The sequence below is a fragment of the Helianthus annuus genome, chromosome 13 (assembly GCF_002127325.2).
Source record: "Helianthus annuus cultivar XRQ/B chromosome 13, HanXRQr2.0-SUNRISE, whole genome shotgun sequence".
In the NCBI taxonomy this organism is placed as follows: domain Eukaryota; kingdom Viridiplantae; phylum Streptophyta; class Magnoliopsida; order Asterales; family Asteraceae; genus Helianthus; species Helianthus annuus.
Window position 1 is genome coordinate 155,443,785 of NC_035445.2, and position 17,765 is coordinate 155,461,549.

The window sequence follows — 17,765 nt, forward strand, 5'->3', positions numbered from 1 at the left end:
ACCAAATAGCGACCATTTTTATATTTTGTCACCTTATTTTTGCCACCATAAAATTGGTGAAAATTATTTGCCACCGCTTCTTGTTTGCTACCGAGTTGTGACGGATTTTTTGCCACTTTATTGCCACTTTATTGCCACCATTTGATATTGCCACCATTTAGCCACCAACCATTTGCCACCATTTAACCACCATTTTCATTGAAAATCGGTAGCATTTTGCCACTTTATTGCCACCATTTGATATTGCCACCATTTAGCCACTAACCATTTGCCACCATTTTCATTGAAAATCGGTAGCATTTAACGAGCTTGTTGAATTATTTGCTACCATTATTTGCTACCATTTGGTGATTGCTTGAATATTGGTTTTTGATTCAAATTGATTTTCCATTTTTCCCTATTTTTTTCATAAAAATTACATATCAATAAAATTGCAAAATTATATTAAAGTCTAATAAGATCACGAAAACCCAAAATTATATAAAACATCTCTGTATTAAAAGCATATAAAACATTCTAATAGAAATACCAGCTAAAACGTCATATAACTAAAATTATCCTAATATGATAAACATTGAAACATTTAAAACCAAGTGTTTGTAGCCTATCTTCGAATTGTACTTGTTAACATATCTTCAATTTGTGACATCCTATCAAGTATAGTATCTTTATCCACCTTATCTTTTTCCTTTGAACGTCTCTCTCAAACCAGCAATCTCCTCTTCAGACAGGCTTTCGGCTATAACCTGGACCCAAACAACAAGAAAACATTCAAGATTACTTTTGCATAAATCAAATGTAGCATTCGTGTAATTAACCGTTTGTACCTTTTCTTATGTAAAAATCGAATCTTATTTGCAAATTTTAACAAGAATATGAACGTACACCCGCAAAGCCATTTTCTTTAACTTGTTCATTGCAGAGAACTGCTTCAAACGAGAAAGAACAGCTGGATCCAGTGCTCTATCAGGAGCAACACCGTTTTCACAAATCCAAGGATGACCTGTATCATTCAGATAACGTTTAAATGACAGCAAAAATGAAAGGTATTCTAACAATATATAACCAAGTCGCAACATACATAGAACTTCATAAGCAGTTAGGCGGTCTTTAGGTCGAGAGCATAACATCTTCCTAATAAGATCCTTTGCACTTGTGGGTGCCAAAACTACAACTGAAGAAAGAAAAGCTTGGATAGTTAACCACTGCAAAAAGTCAAAGTTAACATTAGCAAGCTTTAGACATCATTAAGGATGTAAACGAACACGAACCGGATGAGGCGTCGCCCTTGTTCGTTCATTAAGCTTTTATTGGACAAACAAAGCGTTCATGAACACACGATCGAACGAAATTTTGTGTTCGTTCGTAAAGGAAATGATTTTGTTCGTGTTCATTTGTTAATTTCATAAACAAATACCCGACTTAGCGTTCAAAAATGAATGGAGTGAACTACTGTGAACATGCAAAGCCGGTCCCCCTGTGTACCTAGAGAATAAAATCTATGATCTATCATGAACAAAAAAAAAAGTGTACTGTGAACATGCAACTAATGTGACGTCTGTAACTAATACTTTGAGGATAACATTTTCAAGTAATAGACAAAATGAAAGTTCTCTAATACTAAAAATGATTACCATCCATGAAGCTTCTCCCAAAGACCCAAACTACTTGAGGAACTAAATCATAATCACTTCTTTCGATTAGTGTTCTAGGAAGCTGTAGGTCACTCACATCACGACCACCTTCATTTGTAATTATATCTGTGTTATCAATTGGCCCAGGTCTCTCGCCTGCTTTTGTCAACGATGAAGCTTCTTTATCAGTAGAAAGCTCTTCGAACATGTATTCACCAGTTTCCTCACCGACATATCTCTGCCATCGTGAAAACCACCTGTTTAGAGAAAAGAAGACGAGGACACAAGCTTAGACCGTGGGGTATGGTGGAGCGGGGGTTTGGGGCATGCGTTGACACGTGGAGTTCGAGCCCCCCCGCTAGTGAGTGACGTGTCCGTGGGGTATGTCGAGGTGTGGCTAGCCCGCGTGGCTTGGCAGGTTTATTAAAATAAAAATAAAAAAAAACTAAAATTAAAAAATACACAAAACATTTAAAAAAAAGCTTAAAATTTTATTAAATTCCTAAAAATTACAAAATTCTACAAAAAAAAAAGATTACAAAATAAAAAAAAAAACCTACAGCGTTAGGTAGATTTCGAAAAGGGCGAGCTTATCGAACGGCTTCCGCTCCTTGCCCCAGAACTCGACTGTTGGCCACCGCCACCCGGTCTTCGTGACTTATCTCACCGCCCGGGACGCTGTCATAGTAGGCTTTAAAACGATCGAGCTTCGGTCGTAGCTCGCGCCATTTGTGTTGGCACGCGTTTAAATTGTGCCGGGTTGGGGTAGCGGTGGACAGCCGGTGGGGTTGGGGGTTATATAGCGATGTGGACAGTTGGGTGGATGAACCGCTTGGCTTGGCCAAGCGGTTATATTTTGAAATTTAAATGTAGCCCGCTATGACCTAGCCAACAAGCAAATAGGAGCCGGCCACGTAGGACCGCTAGGCATGCCCAACGCCCGGTCTTAAACTCCCGCCCAAGGGGCCACGCCCAAACCCAAGCCCACCCGGGGTGGTGGCTTGGGCGTTTTTAGCCAACCCACGCCCCAACCCCCGCCCCATACCCCACACAGTCTTAGAGCATATTTATGTTAAGAGCGGTTAAGTATGTGTTATAAACAACTATAACGAAAATCCAAACCCTTAAAATATCATGTTAAAACTACTATCAAATCCATTGGACAATAAAAAACTTTATTTTACGAGCTAAAGTGCAACGCTTTCTGTACTTTCCCCAAAAGTTATAGATATTTAGCCCAAACATATAAGTTATAACAACCCTTAATTGCATAACCCTCTTGGCAAGTTCTGTGGATTGTGTTATATTATTTGAATCTTTTTTATGTCAGAATAATGGATTCTTTTGATACTATCCATATGTTACACTCAATTGTTGTGTGTGTTGTCAAAACCGCACTAGGCACACGCTTATGCGCAGAAGCAAGCCAAGCGCAGGTAAACCGTTGCGACTGGAAAAGTGCTATTTCAGGCAACCAGGCGCAGTTACAGGCCAAATTCCGACCAAAAATCATCTAAAACCCCTAATTAAGCCTGGAATCAACCTAAAACATCCTAAACTAGCCCTAAACAAACGTAAAGCATGTCTAAAACCCCTAAAATACCATTTTATACTATGCGTCTAGCGTAAAAAAAAACCCCGATATTTAGGTTCTGGCGGCGCCTTCACGACATAGATTCATACTGCATTTTCTTTTTAAAACTTTTGAACATTACATTTTATATTATTATTATTATTATTATTATTATTATCATTACATACAGCATAGAAAGTTATGATCAACCAATACATCGTCCATCTATCTTCTAACACAAAAATCAGGGCACAGTAAGTCTAAATTCCTCAACATAAATTATTCACGAACAATAATAAAATTTTAGAGTACGAACACTATCAACAACACAGGCAGCCAAAATGAACAATAATATAATTAAAAAATTCAAATACAGAAATGACAAAATCAGAATCGCTTCGATTGGATTACCTGTTGGATAAAACATAATACAAATCGCCTTCTTTGGAACAAGATTCGGCCTTCCCAGTTAACTCCTTGACAATCTTCGCCTCTTCGTGTGGCGTGCAGGGCAACCAAAGTGATCCGTTATCCATGAAGGAAGCTGAATCAGCAACGGTCATGACTAGGTGTGGAAGCAGATCGTGAAGGAGAGTTGAGCGGAAATGTGATAGGAAGATGATGTAAGGAGATTTACGGAACCCTAGATTGCAGAAGGCGATTTGATCTGGAAGGAAGGGGCCAAGAGAAATAATATAAAGTTGTTTGTTTTTTTTTAACATCAAACCTTTCGTAGAGGAATTCTTTGATTAAAACCAAGGGGCTGTTTGGTAGTCTCTTAATGATCATTCAGATGCTACCTCTTAATAGTTTAAAACATCTGAATGAATAAGAGGTAACCTCAAGTCTGAATGGTTAAGAGGTAACCTCTGAATGGTAAATCATCACATGTCACATTCTTCTACCTTCTCATTGGTAAAATTCTTAATGGTTCCATTAAGAGGTAGCCTCTTAATGCCCATTCAGAGGCTACCAAACAGCCCCTAACTAATCAATTTTTGAAACGGGCGGATTCATTAAAAAATTATCCCACCTAATTAAATTTTCATGTTGCCACTGTTAATATGGTCGCAATTAAAAAACACAGTATAATACTTATTAAAATTATTTGATTTTTTTCCACAAATTTGCTACCAAAAGTAAACGGTAGCAAAATTTCCTACCATTTTGCTACCGTATCATACTAAATACACGTATTTGCATTTTTGTGGCAAATCCATCATTAATTTGCTACCATTTTTTTTCAGTAGCAAATTTTGGTCATAATTGCCCATTTTTCTGGTAGTGTCTGTCTCCACCTTCTTCCCTATCATGACATCCGCAAAGGACCTGGAATCACGTCCACGTTCTCCAGGCATGTCCGTTTGTACCAACGATCAGGTTACTGCCAATCTTGTAAGAATCTCTACCTTTATGATCCTTCTTGTAATACTTGAAAACGTTGGCTGAAATAAGCTTTCCCTTATAACTTATGTTGTTTAGACTACTCTCCAATTCTAGTGGTTGCTTTTAACATTCCAAAATATTGCCAAGGCAAAACGAGCACCCAACTTATTCCTCTTGTTTGGAATGAATACATCAGCAAAGTGTCCGTAATCCGTCATCACCATCCACAAATTTTTACTAGTCCAGCCTTCAGGAAAGTTTGTAACATAGTAAGTTGCGGCGTTCCTCCTTAATTAGTGCATCACAATCTCCAAACTTGTAGGACCGTTTTCGGGACCGAAACCGTGATTAATGTGAGATCGGTTCAAGACGGGAGATATTAAAGAGATAAACAACCACTTCTTTGTATAATTCGGTAGTAAAACATTACAAATCGGCCCGATTAAAAGCTAACCGAACTAATACCAAAGGAGTATACATCCGGGGAGTGACCAAGTGGTGATCTCTCCCCCACACAATGAAGCTCACAGGGAACTCTCTCAAATGAGTTCACCCTCTTTCACTCTCTCTAAGTTTTGCAAATGACAAAGGGTTGGTATTTATACCCACACCCACTTGTCTACCAAAACCCACACGGTCAAACATATAACCTTCTCGTTTGACCACTTCAAACGAGCGGGTCAATACACATTCGTTTGACCGTTTCACTAACTATTACAAATTCAGCGTAAAATAATAACTAATCTATTCGACAAGCATCGGACACAAAATATGCATCAACAAATTCCCCCTTGTCCGTTGCTGTCGAATGCTGAAAATGCAACTGCAATCAATCTTCAGTCAAGTATTTATCTTCTCTGTGTTAACAAATTCCCCCTTGACCGATGATCCAGGTAAGTAGTATCTTGACGTTCCTTGTATAATATTTCCCCCTCAAAATACGTGTATCCGTGTTGGGTGTTGTGCAATTTCCTCACAAGGCTCAATTGACCGATCTTCCGCTGATCTTCCAATACTCCAACCGGCATTTGATAAGGGTTCCAATCTTTAGGAACTGCATCAAGTCTTGATATGTCATAAGACCTTTATTTCATTCAAGCATACTACATTGGTAGAGATTTCTGGTGAACTGTCTTCTATAAACTGTCTTTGTGGAATCGACCAAGTAATGCACTTTAACCTTCTATGCAAAATATTCCACGCCGAACCGTTTGTATCACCATAAAATCCCAAACTCTACCACCAGTGATTGCGTTTAGAAATTTACCGAAGAAATTCAACATATGAAAATTTTTACCCCCCATTTCTTTGGTAAGATCTCTAAACCTTAACAGATTCTCTCCACTTCAAAGAAACTGTCGTCAATTTCACAGAACAAATTCTCCCCACTGAGTAGAATTTATCTTCAAATGTTCACCAATTCCCTCCACTGAGCGGAACTGTCGTCAATCTTCATTGAAAGGTCTCGGTTGTTCGAAAAATCACGAAAACGACTTTCTTCTTTGCATATTCTAGTTGAATAAGAACGTCCCATGGTACCCCGTAGGATCCGACTTGTATCCCTTCAAAGAATTTGTGAACTCGTTAGGACCGGTATTGACATTCTAGGTTCATTCATTCGTTACCAAATGCGAGAATATGACAATAAACAAAAAGATTTCTTCGTTGCATATTTTAGTTGATAAAGAAATTTCGCCTAGTACCCCGTAGGATCCGACTTGTATCCCTCCAAAGACTTTGTGAACTCGTTAGGACCAGTATTGACATTCCAGGTTCATACGTTCGCTTTCAAATGCGAGAATATGGCAATAAACAAAATGCTTTCGAGCATTTACGAATAACCGATAACAATCATAAATATTAAATATTGACGTGCGGAAGTGAACATACCGTTTTTGTTTTTGGCCCATAGTAGTCAAGTCACCAGATTTTGACGTTTGCATCGGTAACCGTGACTACCCCACAATAATTTTTTTTTTTAAATATCATCATCTGTTTTCATCATTCCGCATCATCCCGCGCGCTCCCAAAATCGTACGAATTTGATGTTGAAATTTGGAAGGCCGGTTCAAATAATCTTCGCGAACACCCGACCCACTTCAAGTGAATTAAATGAGCAACCCCAAATTTAATAACAATCTGACTTACTCCATTAATCCATCGATGTGGGCTAAAAAATCCAAACTTCTTGTAATTTTAATTCATATGTTTCCCAGTCACTAGTAGCTACCACATTCCAATCTAAGGTTGACATTTGTGATTGTAGACTATCATGTACCAACCATGCTCAAAGTGCTAGAATTGAAGTCTGTTGCGAGTAGGTGGACAAAAAGAAAATTCAATCATTCTACCAACAGATTACTCAACCATCACATGCCCATATCAAAATTCCATATAATGCAGGTGAAGGCCCAATAATAAAACTCGAAATCCAATTAATTGTAGCCCAAATACCAAACATGCTGCCCAAATACCAATGAAGACCAACATTTCTAGTATCCTTTTGTTTGGTCATATCAGTGGGCCCAAATGAACAAAACCTAGTTGCCAAAAAAATTACTTCAGCCGACAACTTTGTTTTGTTGTACAGTACTTGCTATCATCTTCAGTAATAACATGCTACCTTTATCTCTTCTACTTCCATTTCTTTCTTTGATAAACACCAACAGCCATCAAACCCTAAGGATTCAACAATCAGCCGCTAACATCTTCTTCCGACAAAAATCCCCTAATATTTTCTGTTACTACTTCTTCTACACAATATCTATCAATCTCTGCAACCAGCATATCCAAAACAAACAGCTTCTCTTCTTTTATACTCAGCACCAGCAATGATACAGAAGCATCAAACAATAAAAAAACCCCAAACAAAATTGCAGCCGCCACCATCATCGACGAAACACCTGAGACGACGAAACAAGGAAGCCGACGAAACAGGATATTCAGGTGTTTCGTGGGGGGGGGGGGCGTTTCGTCATGTGCAGGGGAAGTGGGGTTTCGCCGGAATCCCTAAAATTTCTTAACAGCCACCAAGAACATCTCAAGAACACAGCCACTGTTTATTCTGCAGATCTGACCAACACGCCTAAAAAAAAGATGACGGATGATGAAAACTTCTTAAACTTGGTGTGAAACATGAAACCCAACACTCGTACATGTTTTGTTTCATCTAGACCCGAATATTTCGGTCCAGATCTGGGTTTTTCTCATTTTCACCCAACTTTACATCTTGAACAAAAAGCACAGAAATCACAGATCTAGAGCACATGTGACTTAGTAAACGGTTAAATTTACTAAATCGGGCACCATGGCTCTGATACCAATTGTAGGACCGTTTTCGGGACCGAAACCGTGATTAATGTGAGATCGGTTCAAGACGGGAGAGATTAAAGAGATAAAGAGCCACTTCTTTGTATAATTCGGTAGTAAAACATTACAAATCGGCCCGATTAAAAGCTAACCGAACTAATAACAAAGGAGTATACATCCGGGGAGAGACCAAGTGGTGATCTCTCCCCCAGCTCACAGGGAACTCTCTCAAATGAGTTCACCCTCTTTCACTCTCTCTAAGTTTTGCAAATGACAAAGGGTTGGTATTTATACCCACACTTACTTGTCTAGCAAAACCCACACGGTCAAACATATAACCTTCTCGTTTGACCACTTCAAACGAGCGGGTCAATACACATTCGTTTGACCGTTTCACTAACTATTACAAATTCAGCGTAAAATAATAACTAATCTATTCGACAAGCATCGGATACAAAATCTGCATCAACAAAACTGACCACCGCGAGTCCGCGAGCTGTTTCTTCTCCCCTCCGTCCACGTCCAGCTCGCATTGCTTTGCAAAGGCTAAGAAGGTATTTAAATGGTTCCAAATTTTTATAACCCAGACATATTAATTGACGAATAGTGATTATAATCACAATGATTGGTCACAAAATTTGGTCACAAATGCCAATTTGTTTACTAGTAGCAAGTAAGTTTCTCAACTCTTTCGTTGATAAATTGTTAACTCTTTGTTAGTTGCTTTCATCTGTTATTTATCAATCACACGAGTTAGTGGTAAGAACATCTTATCATAAAATTAAGAACCAAGGACTAGCAAGTTGCTAGGGCAAATACACAAAGACGAACGTCTAGAGTTTACAAAATACATCCAATCTATATGTGCACGTGTTTATAATCGGAAAATGGAACTAATTCGTCAGTCAATCACCAACAACATCAATAACTTCAAATGAAATTTTAGCAGCCCAAATGGAACCTCTCTTAGTTTCATCAGCGTTTTCAATAGCGTCAACAATTGAAAAAAGTGCAATCACAAATGCGTAGTCCATGTTAGGTTGAGTTGTGACCATAAATTTATCCTCGCCACACTTAATTTTCTTCAAAGTTTGCGGTCTATGCATCTACAAGATCAATAAGTCATAGTATGTAGCCAAAATTACCATCAAACAATGTTAAAAGAATGAAAACCACCTGGGCTAATGTTGTTGAAGAATCTCCTATGTAAATAGTGTAGTTTCCCTTCCACCAGCTCCCTTTGATCCTAAAATAGTCCGGTTACAACTGTGCCAAGACCCCGTTGTATTTCAGAATTTCCAAGAAACTATTCCACTGAGGTGGCAACGCATCTGCAAACTTTTTCACAACCTCTGCTGGAGTTGTCACTACCCCAAAATTACCCAATTCGGTAAGCAAATGATAAAACCGGCTTGTCATATCTCCCAAAGACTCCTTATCCATACACGTGAAGCCATCGAACTCTTTCTTGAGTAGATCGTGTCGCAGTTGACGTGTTGCTTCATTCCCTACCCCTATGGTCTTCAACGCGTCCCACAGCTTTTTCGTTGTCTTGAAACTGACAAACTGATGGTAAATATCTTTGCTTAACGCCTGAGTGAGAATGGCGTATGCTTTCTTTTCCAGATCATACGTCTTCTTTTGATCTTCAGGAAGATCGGCAAACGTAGCAGTAGATGAAGCTGCAACCTCTATAGCTTGATCGAAATCTGTGGTGAAACGTATCCATAATTCTGTATTTTGACCACAATTCTGGTTTCGCTTTCGCTTAATAGAATACTTTGAATACTCGGAGTTTGATTCGATACGAATGCCCTTTGACCGGTTGATATAGCATTTGCTTGCGAAGATGTCGACACGGGAGATTCGGCCCATGAGGGAGACAAACTTGTATTTGTATACTTTCCCCCATCCGGAGCCGGAGTACCCCACCAACTTGGATTCATTGTTGATATGAAAAATGATCACCTGAAAATGACACCTCAAATAAACAGTTAAGTCACAAATGCAAACCCACTGTGTAAATCCACAAAGTGTTTCGACGAAACAAATTTGTAAAATCTTTTGGCGAAACAAAAGGCTGTCCTAATCGGTGAAACACATTGAAAATTTTGGCCCACTAATCGTTTACGAAACAGATTTAGAATAGGTGGGCTTGACGAAATGGAAATTTTTAAATCTTGGGCCTTTTGGGCTTTGATTTTACGAAACAACAAGGTTTTGGTGAAACTGATTTGTAGTGGACGAAACAAAGGGGGCCCAATTCAGTTGACGAAAATGAATGCTAACTAATTAAAAACCCAACATTAAAAACCCAACACAAATATTTGTTTTGTTTAACGAAAAAGAATCCCTCTTTTTTAATTTGTAAATGGCAAAACAAATGAATTATTTAGTCTTGCTTTATAACTTAAAGTCAACGAAACAAATTTTTGAAAAGGCTTGGTCTTTGACGAAAATGGAATGATTAGTTTGACTTTTAAGTTTGACGAAATAACAATTTGGGCCTATCAAATTCGGCGAAACAGCAAGCAGGCCCAACAACTATTTAAGATCCAATTTTGTTTCGTCAAAACAGGCATAAAGATCAGTTTCGTCAAAGATACTTCAGCGAATCAAATTCTTGTTTCGTTGAGTTTCAGTTTCGTCGAAAAGTTGTCAGTGGGTTGGTAAACTTTTCAACCCTTATCCTGTTCTGACACAAACAGAAACTACTTTCGGCTCAGGACATGATGCTTTCACCAAACAAGTATGGCTTTGTATATTATAATCACTTAACACACCCCAATGCACAAACAACTTTCTAAACTAATCTTAAGGATCAAAAAGTGAATTAATATGAAGAACACTTGAATATTGTGAAGAACACAATGAGTTTTCCGGTAAAACTATGAGTTTTCCGGTCAACCGAAACTTTCCGAACACACTCTTTTGCTAAAAATGTTTAAAAAACCCACAACCAACATGTGAACATGAGAAATAACAAGGTTTTTAACAAAACACCAAGCAAAAACACAAGATATTTGAAGATTTGACCAGATTTTTCAAGAAAAAAATAAAAACTTCAAACACCCGAAACACACCCGAAAACACTCGGTTTTAACAAGGAGAAGAGCCAAGGCTCTGATACTACTTGTAGGTCCGGCTAGGAGGATCTAGTCGCCTAATCCTTGTATACTAACCAACCCGGTTGTGCGGAATCCAACCGGAAAGGCAAACCGAGATAGAACACGCAAATACACGACACGCAATATTCACCGATTAACACCACTGTATTAATACATATGAAAGGTTCGGTTACAAGCTCAATGTTTACAGATGTATTCTATAAACTCTCTCAAACTCTCATGTGTGTGTGTTTGCTCTCTGTGTGTTCTCTTTTTTGTCTAAGACTAGTAACAGTCTATTTATACACACAAACACAACGAGACAGACTCTTGGCGAAACACTTTTGAAGAAACAACTTTTTGAAGAAACACAAATGAGGTTGACGAAACAGACTTGTTTCGTCAACTACATGTTTCATCAAAGTTGGGCTTGGGCCCAAGAAGTGTTTCGCCAACCAGTTAGCCCAACTGACTTCTTTTGTTGATCTGCTTCAGCCCAAAGACTAATGTTCAAGTCCTTTATGTCTTGGCCCGCTTGTAGTCTTCAAGCACACGACGGAGGAATGTCGTGATTCAAGCCGAGTCGCGTCGTGTCGAGTCCACATCATGTATCAACATGCATCAACAAAACTGACCACCGCGAGTCCGCGAGCTGTTTCTTCTCCCCTCCGTCCACGTCCAGCTCGCATTGCTTTGCAAAGGCTAAGAAGGTATTTAAATGGTTCCAAATTTTTATAACCCGGACATATTAATTGACGAATAGTGATTATAATCACAATGATTGGCCACAAAATTTGGTCACAAAATTTGGTGCCAAATGTCAATTTGTTTACTAGTAGCAAGTAAGTTTCTCAACTCTTTCGTTAATAAACTGTTAACTCTTTGTTAGTTGCTTTCATCTGTTATTTATCAATCACACGAGTTAGTGGTAAGAACATCTTATCATAAAATTAAGAACCAAGGACTAGCAAGTTGCTAGGGCAAATACACAAAGACGAACGTCTAGAGTTTACAAAATACATCCAATGTATATGTGCACATGTTTATAATCGGAAAATGGAACTGTTTCGTTAGTCAATCACCAACAACACCAATAACTTCAAATGAAATTTTAGCAGCCCAAATGGAACCTCTCTTAGTTTCATCAGCGTTTTCAATAGCGTCAACAATTGAAAAAAGTGCAATCACAAATGCGTAGTCCATGTTAGGTTGAGTTGGGACCATAAATTTATCCTCGCCGCACTTCATTTTCTTCAAAGTTTGCGGTCTATGCATCTACAAGATCAATAAGTCATAGTATGTAGCCGAAATTACCATCAAACAATGTTAAAAGAATGAAAACTACCTGGGCTAATGTTGTTGAAGAATCTCCTATGTAAATAGTGCAGTTTCCCTTCGACCAGCTCCCTTTGATCCTAAAATCACATGACTCGTTGCTTCTCATTTTGTTTGCCAATATCACGCTAGTATGAAGTATCGGTCTTAAACTGGAACAATGCTTGTTCAGATTTTCATCAACTACTGAGACACAAAGTCTGAAAATAAACTACAGTCCGTTCCAATGTCGATTTTAGCTGAAAAGCTTAAAAACCCACAGAACAACTAGGATTCAAGATGTAGAAACTTAAAGTTAATTACCTTTTGCCGGAGTATCGCGATGGGTTTGTTGTTAGCATCAAGTAGCACACGCTGACAATGGGAAGTTGTGTAATATGGTTTTACTTATCGACTATAATTTCGAGAGGTTTGTGTATTTAGTTGATCATGCATGTGGTTGACTTGGACTAAGATACTCAGCTATATTCATGGTTTGTGTATTTAGTTGACCATGCATGTGGTTGACTTGGACTAAGATACACAGCTATATTCATGGTTTGTGTATTTAGTGGGCGCCTAATTGGATGTAAAGATAGTGAAGCATGTGTCATCAAGTGAAACACGACTTCTTCATTATAATAAACAATTACAATAAAAAGTTACAATTAATATCGTTGGCCACCAGACCCAGGAATAATAGACAACGGTATAACTAGCTAGTAGGATCGGTTTTTTGGATTTTTGGTCTTCTGGTTAGACTTGGCTTTTCACATTCGGTGTGTTCATGATATTTAAAAACGTTTCTTTGTGAGTTCCTAATTCCTTATATAGTTCTTTCTTTTGAAAAAGTGAATGCAGTAAGTATCGTACATCCAGATGGAAAAATTCTTGGTAGTTCTTCAATGTGAGCAACTTTCATCAATATTTCTGATATATTTTTGTCCTGAAATGCTCATGCTAATCACCCTCTCTAGTCTTTGATGAAAATTCTACTTATTTCTCAAACAAAATTCAGAAACATATACTTATAGGTTCCTGTTTTATTCAATGACAGATGTCCATTATGCTGGAATGGCCGAAAATTATGCGTTGCTTATGTTGATCACATATATAACCGATGTTTGGGGACTGGGACTCATTCATGCTGCTGGTTTGATTAACTTATGGATCGGCACAACAAAACTCATGCCATTCGCTTTTCTCTTTGTTATAGATAATTATGTCAGCAATAGCTACTCCATGCTCATCTTCTCTACCGCAGCATCTGGGCTGGTAAGTCATAGGTTTCAATGTTTCATTCTTTGCCAAACTGCATGAAATCTAGTCAAACCGGTCTATCTAATGGTTCAAAATTATTGTCTTTAATTCTCTTTTTGTTCTATGAAGATTACCCATCTCGAATCATCTTGTAACATACTAGTTTAATAAGTTTATAATTAAAAGGGTCATCTGCGTTGGGAATAATTTTAGATAATTAAGAAAGAGGAAACCTAGAGAAAGAAGAATAGGTTGGAGTCAAACGCATTAAGTTTATTTTTATTTGTTTTTAAAGTCTAGTTGTTTTGCCTTTATTTTCCATGGGTTTGTAATTGATTAGGATGATCAAACAATTAAAAGTTCACAGTATTGTTGAATCTGTTTTTCCATAGAATTTTATTAACCAACTTGGGCCTCAGGTCTGATTTCAGTGAAATCCATAATTAAATGCAACTTGGAGGGGCACACCATTAAAACCCACTTAAACAAATAAAAATGTAACTTTGCCATTAGTCTGTAATCGTCCCTATTTTAAAAAAATATATATATTTTTTTTTTTAGAAATATAATTCCATATCATTCCACATGAAAAAGGGCAATTACAAAGCAATGGCAGGTAGTCGGGCAACAAGTTGCGCCGCCACCCCCTTTTGAATAGAAAAACCAATTCTACTAAATACAAAGTTTGAAACCTTTAGCGACGAAGAATTACTATTAACGACTTTTTGAACCCGATTCAAGAGTCGTACAGCGTCACCACCAAAAGTATCAAACGCAAACGGGACAAAAAATTAATAGTTTTACGACAAAAAATATTTTAAATACTAAAAATTAATAGGGGGGCGGGGGGGGTCAACTTTTTCAAGGGATATGTAAGTTCATAAGGGGGGTTGGTTTAGACACACCGCTAAATGTTTTAACTTCTTGAATAGGGCATGGGACTGCTGTCGATATCAACGCCTTCATGGCTCTACAGTCGCATTACGGGAGCATGCAGTGAATACACAATTAAGTGCATAGATGAAAAACAGCAAATACTGTTCTACTTGGGTTTGATGTTAATAATGATTGGGAAATCTGCTAAGGAAGCGACCATGGAAGCAGTTCATTTCAAGTGTTTAGTTACTTCTAGTGACACAAAAGTTACTATTATTTTTGGTCTTCTATTTTCAATAGTAGAATCATGGTCAATCCGATTCGGCATTTCTGCAGTTTTTAGCTTCATGACTGTGTATCTCCTGATGGGCAAAGCATGGTCACACAAACTAGACATCAATAAGCTTGAAAAGAGTCCGGTTACAACTGTGTTAAGAGTATGTGTGGCCTCATTTTTGAAGACATTCAAAGGCATACAATATGATTCAACTGGGATCTACAAAGATATTGAACGAAATGATCACCAATTGAGTCATAGCTCTAGTATCAGGTAAAAGTTCATATTATTCATTTTTCTCTAATAGCTCTAAGTTTTACTATTTTTTTTCCTTTGAATATTTACAATTAAGTTTTAGTAATTTTAAGTGATTGAATATTTTAAAAAAGGTATGTTTTTGAATATTTATGTTTTTAAGTATTTATAAAAAAAATTGTCCTTAAATTATACATAATATAAAAGAAAAGAAGTTTAATAATCCTTTTTGTGATCCGTTATTTTAAATTGATGGGTGCTGCTTTGCTTTTAGGATATTTATTTAAAATTCAATTTATTATTTTATTACTATAACAAGTTTATTACTATTTTAATATTTTAACGTATGTTTTTCTAAAAATCCAAGTATGTTGTGACTACGTACCTAATTTTTTTAGGTCTTGATATAAACTTTTTTTGAGACTTACTTTTTTACCTTTCATCCAATGCCGATACCTTACAGACCAAAACGATACCGATCGAAGATTCCTATACATAACGAACCTAAATGATACCGATCGAATTACCATTGCATCACGCGAAGTGCGGGCTTATTACAACCCTAGTATTTTTTTTTTTAATTTTAGTACTAATATTTTTAAGTGGTTGAACATTTTAGAAAGTATTAAAATATTCCTCCTTTTTGAATAATTTGTTTAATCTATTTTTATTTTTTTCTGGCACAAGAGTTTTAAGTTAATGTGTTGTGTTGATCTTTTGGTGAAGGGTATATTTTTTAAAAGCTAAAATTGAACGGTCAGGACAGTCATCATCACCCAAAAACGTGTGAAGAACTAATTTTGGGGATGGTAGCCACCATTTTTTAACAAATTCGTCTAAAATTTGGATTTCTATAGTTTTTGAGTTGGTTCATTGTGCATTAGGTTATCGAAGAACAGTGACAAATACGGTCACAATACATTGATACATTGTAGCCATCAAGAAGTCGAAGACACGAAAACCCTTGTTAGGTTGTTACCGGTGGGTGTTGTGTTGGTTTTCCTGGGACTAATAAGCTCGATGGGGAACACTTATTTTGTTAAACAAGGAGACCGCTTAAATCCTTCAATTATTATATGGAAATATGTGGGTGTGTCACAACTCTTTTCAATATACGAGTACTCAAAAAATCAATTCGGAAAATACACAAGAAAAGATTTTGAAACCCTATTCAAGCACCCCCCTCGGCAACAATTGTTATATGCTATGATCTATGCAATCCCATGTTGTATGGCAGCTGCCATTGTCGAGAGTTCGAGATTAAATGTCATAAGTAAACTAGGTCTAGAAAACAAGCAAGAAAACATCATCCCAATGAGGACATTTTGGCTGATACCTCAGTTTTTCATCCTTGGTATCGTTGACGGTTCAATGGAGCGAAGTATTGATATGTTCTTCGTACAAGAGATGCCTCTGTCGATGCGAAACTATGGTATTTTAGTTTTGAAAGGCTTTGTAGGGCTTGGTACTATCGGTAGTGTGTTGTTTGTGTATGTAATTGGTAAGATTAGCGAGATGGGAGGGAGACCAAGTTGGTTTCATCATAACATGGAAAACAGCAGGCTAGACTTGTTTTATTGGCTATTAATGGTGTTATGTGTTGTCCTTTTGGTGGCATGGATTGTGTTGAGCCAATGTGTCATATTGGCATGGAATAAACAACGGCCTTTGAATTACAAGGAAGATGAGAACGATAGATTACTTGAACCAGGGAGCGATTTAGATTCAATAGAGGATGGAAAAATTGGCGACCAAATGGTGGAAGCCGTAATCATAGAGTATTTGACGAAGTGGCGCAATACGATTAAACCAATTGAGTGATTGAGTTAAATGTTGTGAAATCTTTTATGAAGATACAGAATACAACTTTATATAGTATGTTATTGATACTAGGTTATATACATGTGTAATACCCTGATTTAAATTTTAAATTATACAAGTCATAACCATATATAACTTTTTGTTTTGTAAATAATTTTTATTAATGAAATGTCATATTACATATAAATAGATGTAATATAATATACTTTGGTTGCATAATATGGAGAGGAGCTCTATTGTATCATGCATGTGTCATGTCAACCAGAAAGCTTTATAGCATCTTCTCAATAACTAGCATTTACGGGACGGGACCTCCTTTTTCTTATTCTCACTAATGGTGCCCCCTTAGTTTAAATAAGAGTAAATTACGTTTTTGGCCCCTGTGGTTATATCACTTTTACTATATTAGCCCAAAATAAGATTTTTTAACATATGTGCCCTCATGGTCTCTATAACTAACTATTTTGGCCCCTATCACTAACCTCATCCATTTACTTGGTTAAATATTGATCATGTGCCCCTCACATGAGGGGCATTTATGTCAATTCACATACCCAGTTATAAATAAACCCTTTAATAATAAAAAAAAACATTTTCTTCTATCCCTCTTCATCCTCAACATTTGAGAATATCCCCTGAACCCTTATTTGAACCTTCATGATTGATTCGAACAACCATTACAACCCAATGCCACCACTCAGTCGCCACCACCTCCACCTTCCATCATGATCAGTTTGCTGGAACTACCTTTGACTCGCAACCCAACACCAGCAAAAGCCCTAGATTTAGAAGTCGCTGTTGATGGCGTGGGGGTGGTTGTGGTCGGGGTGCGGTGGGTTGGTGGCGGCACTGTGGTAGTGATGGCGGTTGCTAATTTCTTGTTATATTTTCAAGACTTCTTCAAGATTTCTTCAAATCAAACCTCACAAAATGGCATCAGCATTGATCTTCTC

General features: G+C 37.4%; 2 protein-coding genes across 3 annotated transcripts; one reads left to right on the forward strand and one right to left on the reverse strand.

The window, feature by feature from the left end:
* Positions 1-457: 457 nt before the first annotated feature.
* On the reverse strand, positions 458-3,917 carry LOC110899783 (ubiquitin carboxyl-terminal hydrolase 9). Of its 2 annotated transcripts, none has more exons than XM_022146673.2 (5): positions 3,619-3,917; positions 1,635-1,891; positions 1,082-1,174; positions 888-1,003; positions 458-746 (listed from the first exon to the last, which is right to left on the reverse strand). In XM_022146673.2, the coding sequence occupies exons 1-5, from the start codon at positions 3,768-3,770 to the stop codon at positions 678-680; spliced, it is 687 nt and encodes a 228-aa protein (XP_022002365.1). In that variant the 5' UTR covers positions 3,771-3,917; the 3' UTR covers positions 458-677. The 2 variants fall into 2 exon arrangements, with proteins under 2 accessions (XP_022002365.1, XP_022002366.1); XM_022146674.2 differs by having other exon boundaries at positions 828-1,003.
* Positions 3,918-14,797: 10,880 nt separating this feature from the next.
* Positions 14,798-16,932, forward strand: LOC110903398 (protein NRT1/ PTR FAMILY 5.15). Its single transcript, XM_022149372.2, has 2 exons — positions 14,798-15,009; positions 15,876-16,932. Exons 1-2 carry the CDS (start codon positions 14,807-14,809, stop codon positions 16,810-16,812), a joined length of 1,140 nt encoding a protein of 379 aa, XP_022005064.2. The 5' UTR covers positions 14,798-14,806; the 3' UTR covers positions 16,813-16,932.
* The last annotated feature ends 833 nt before the right edge of the window (positions 16,933-17,765 follow it).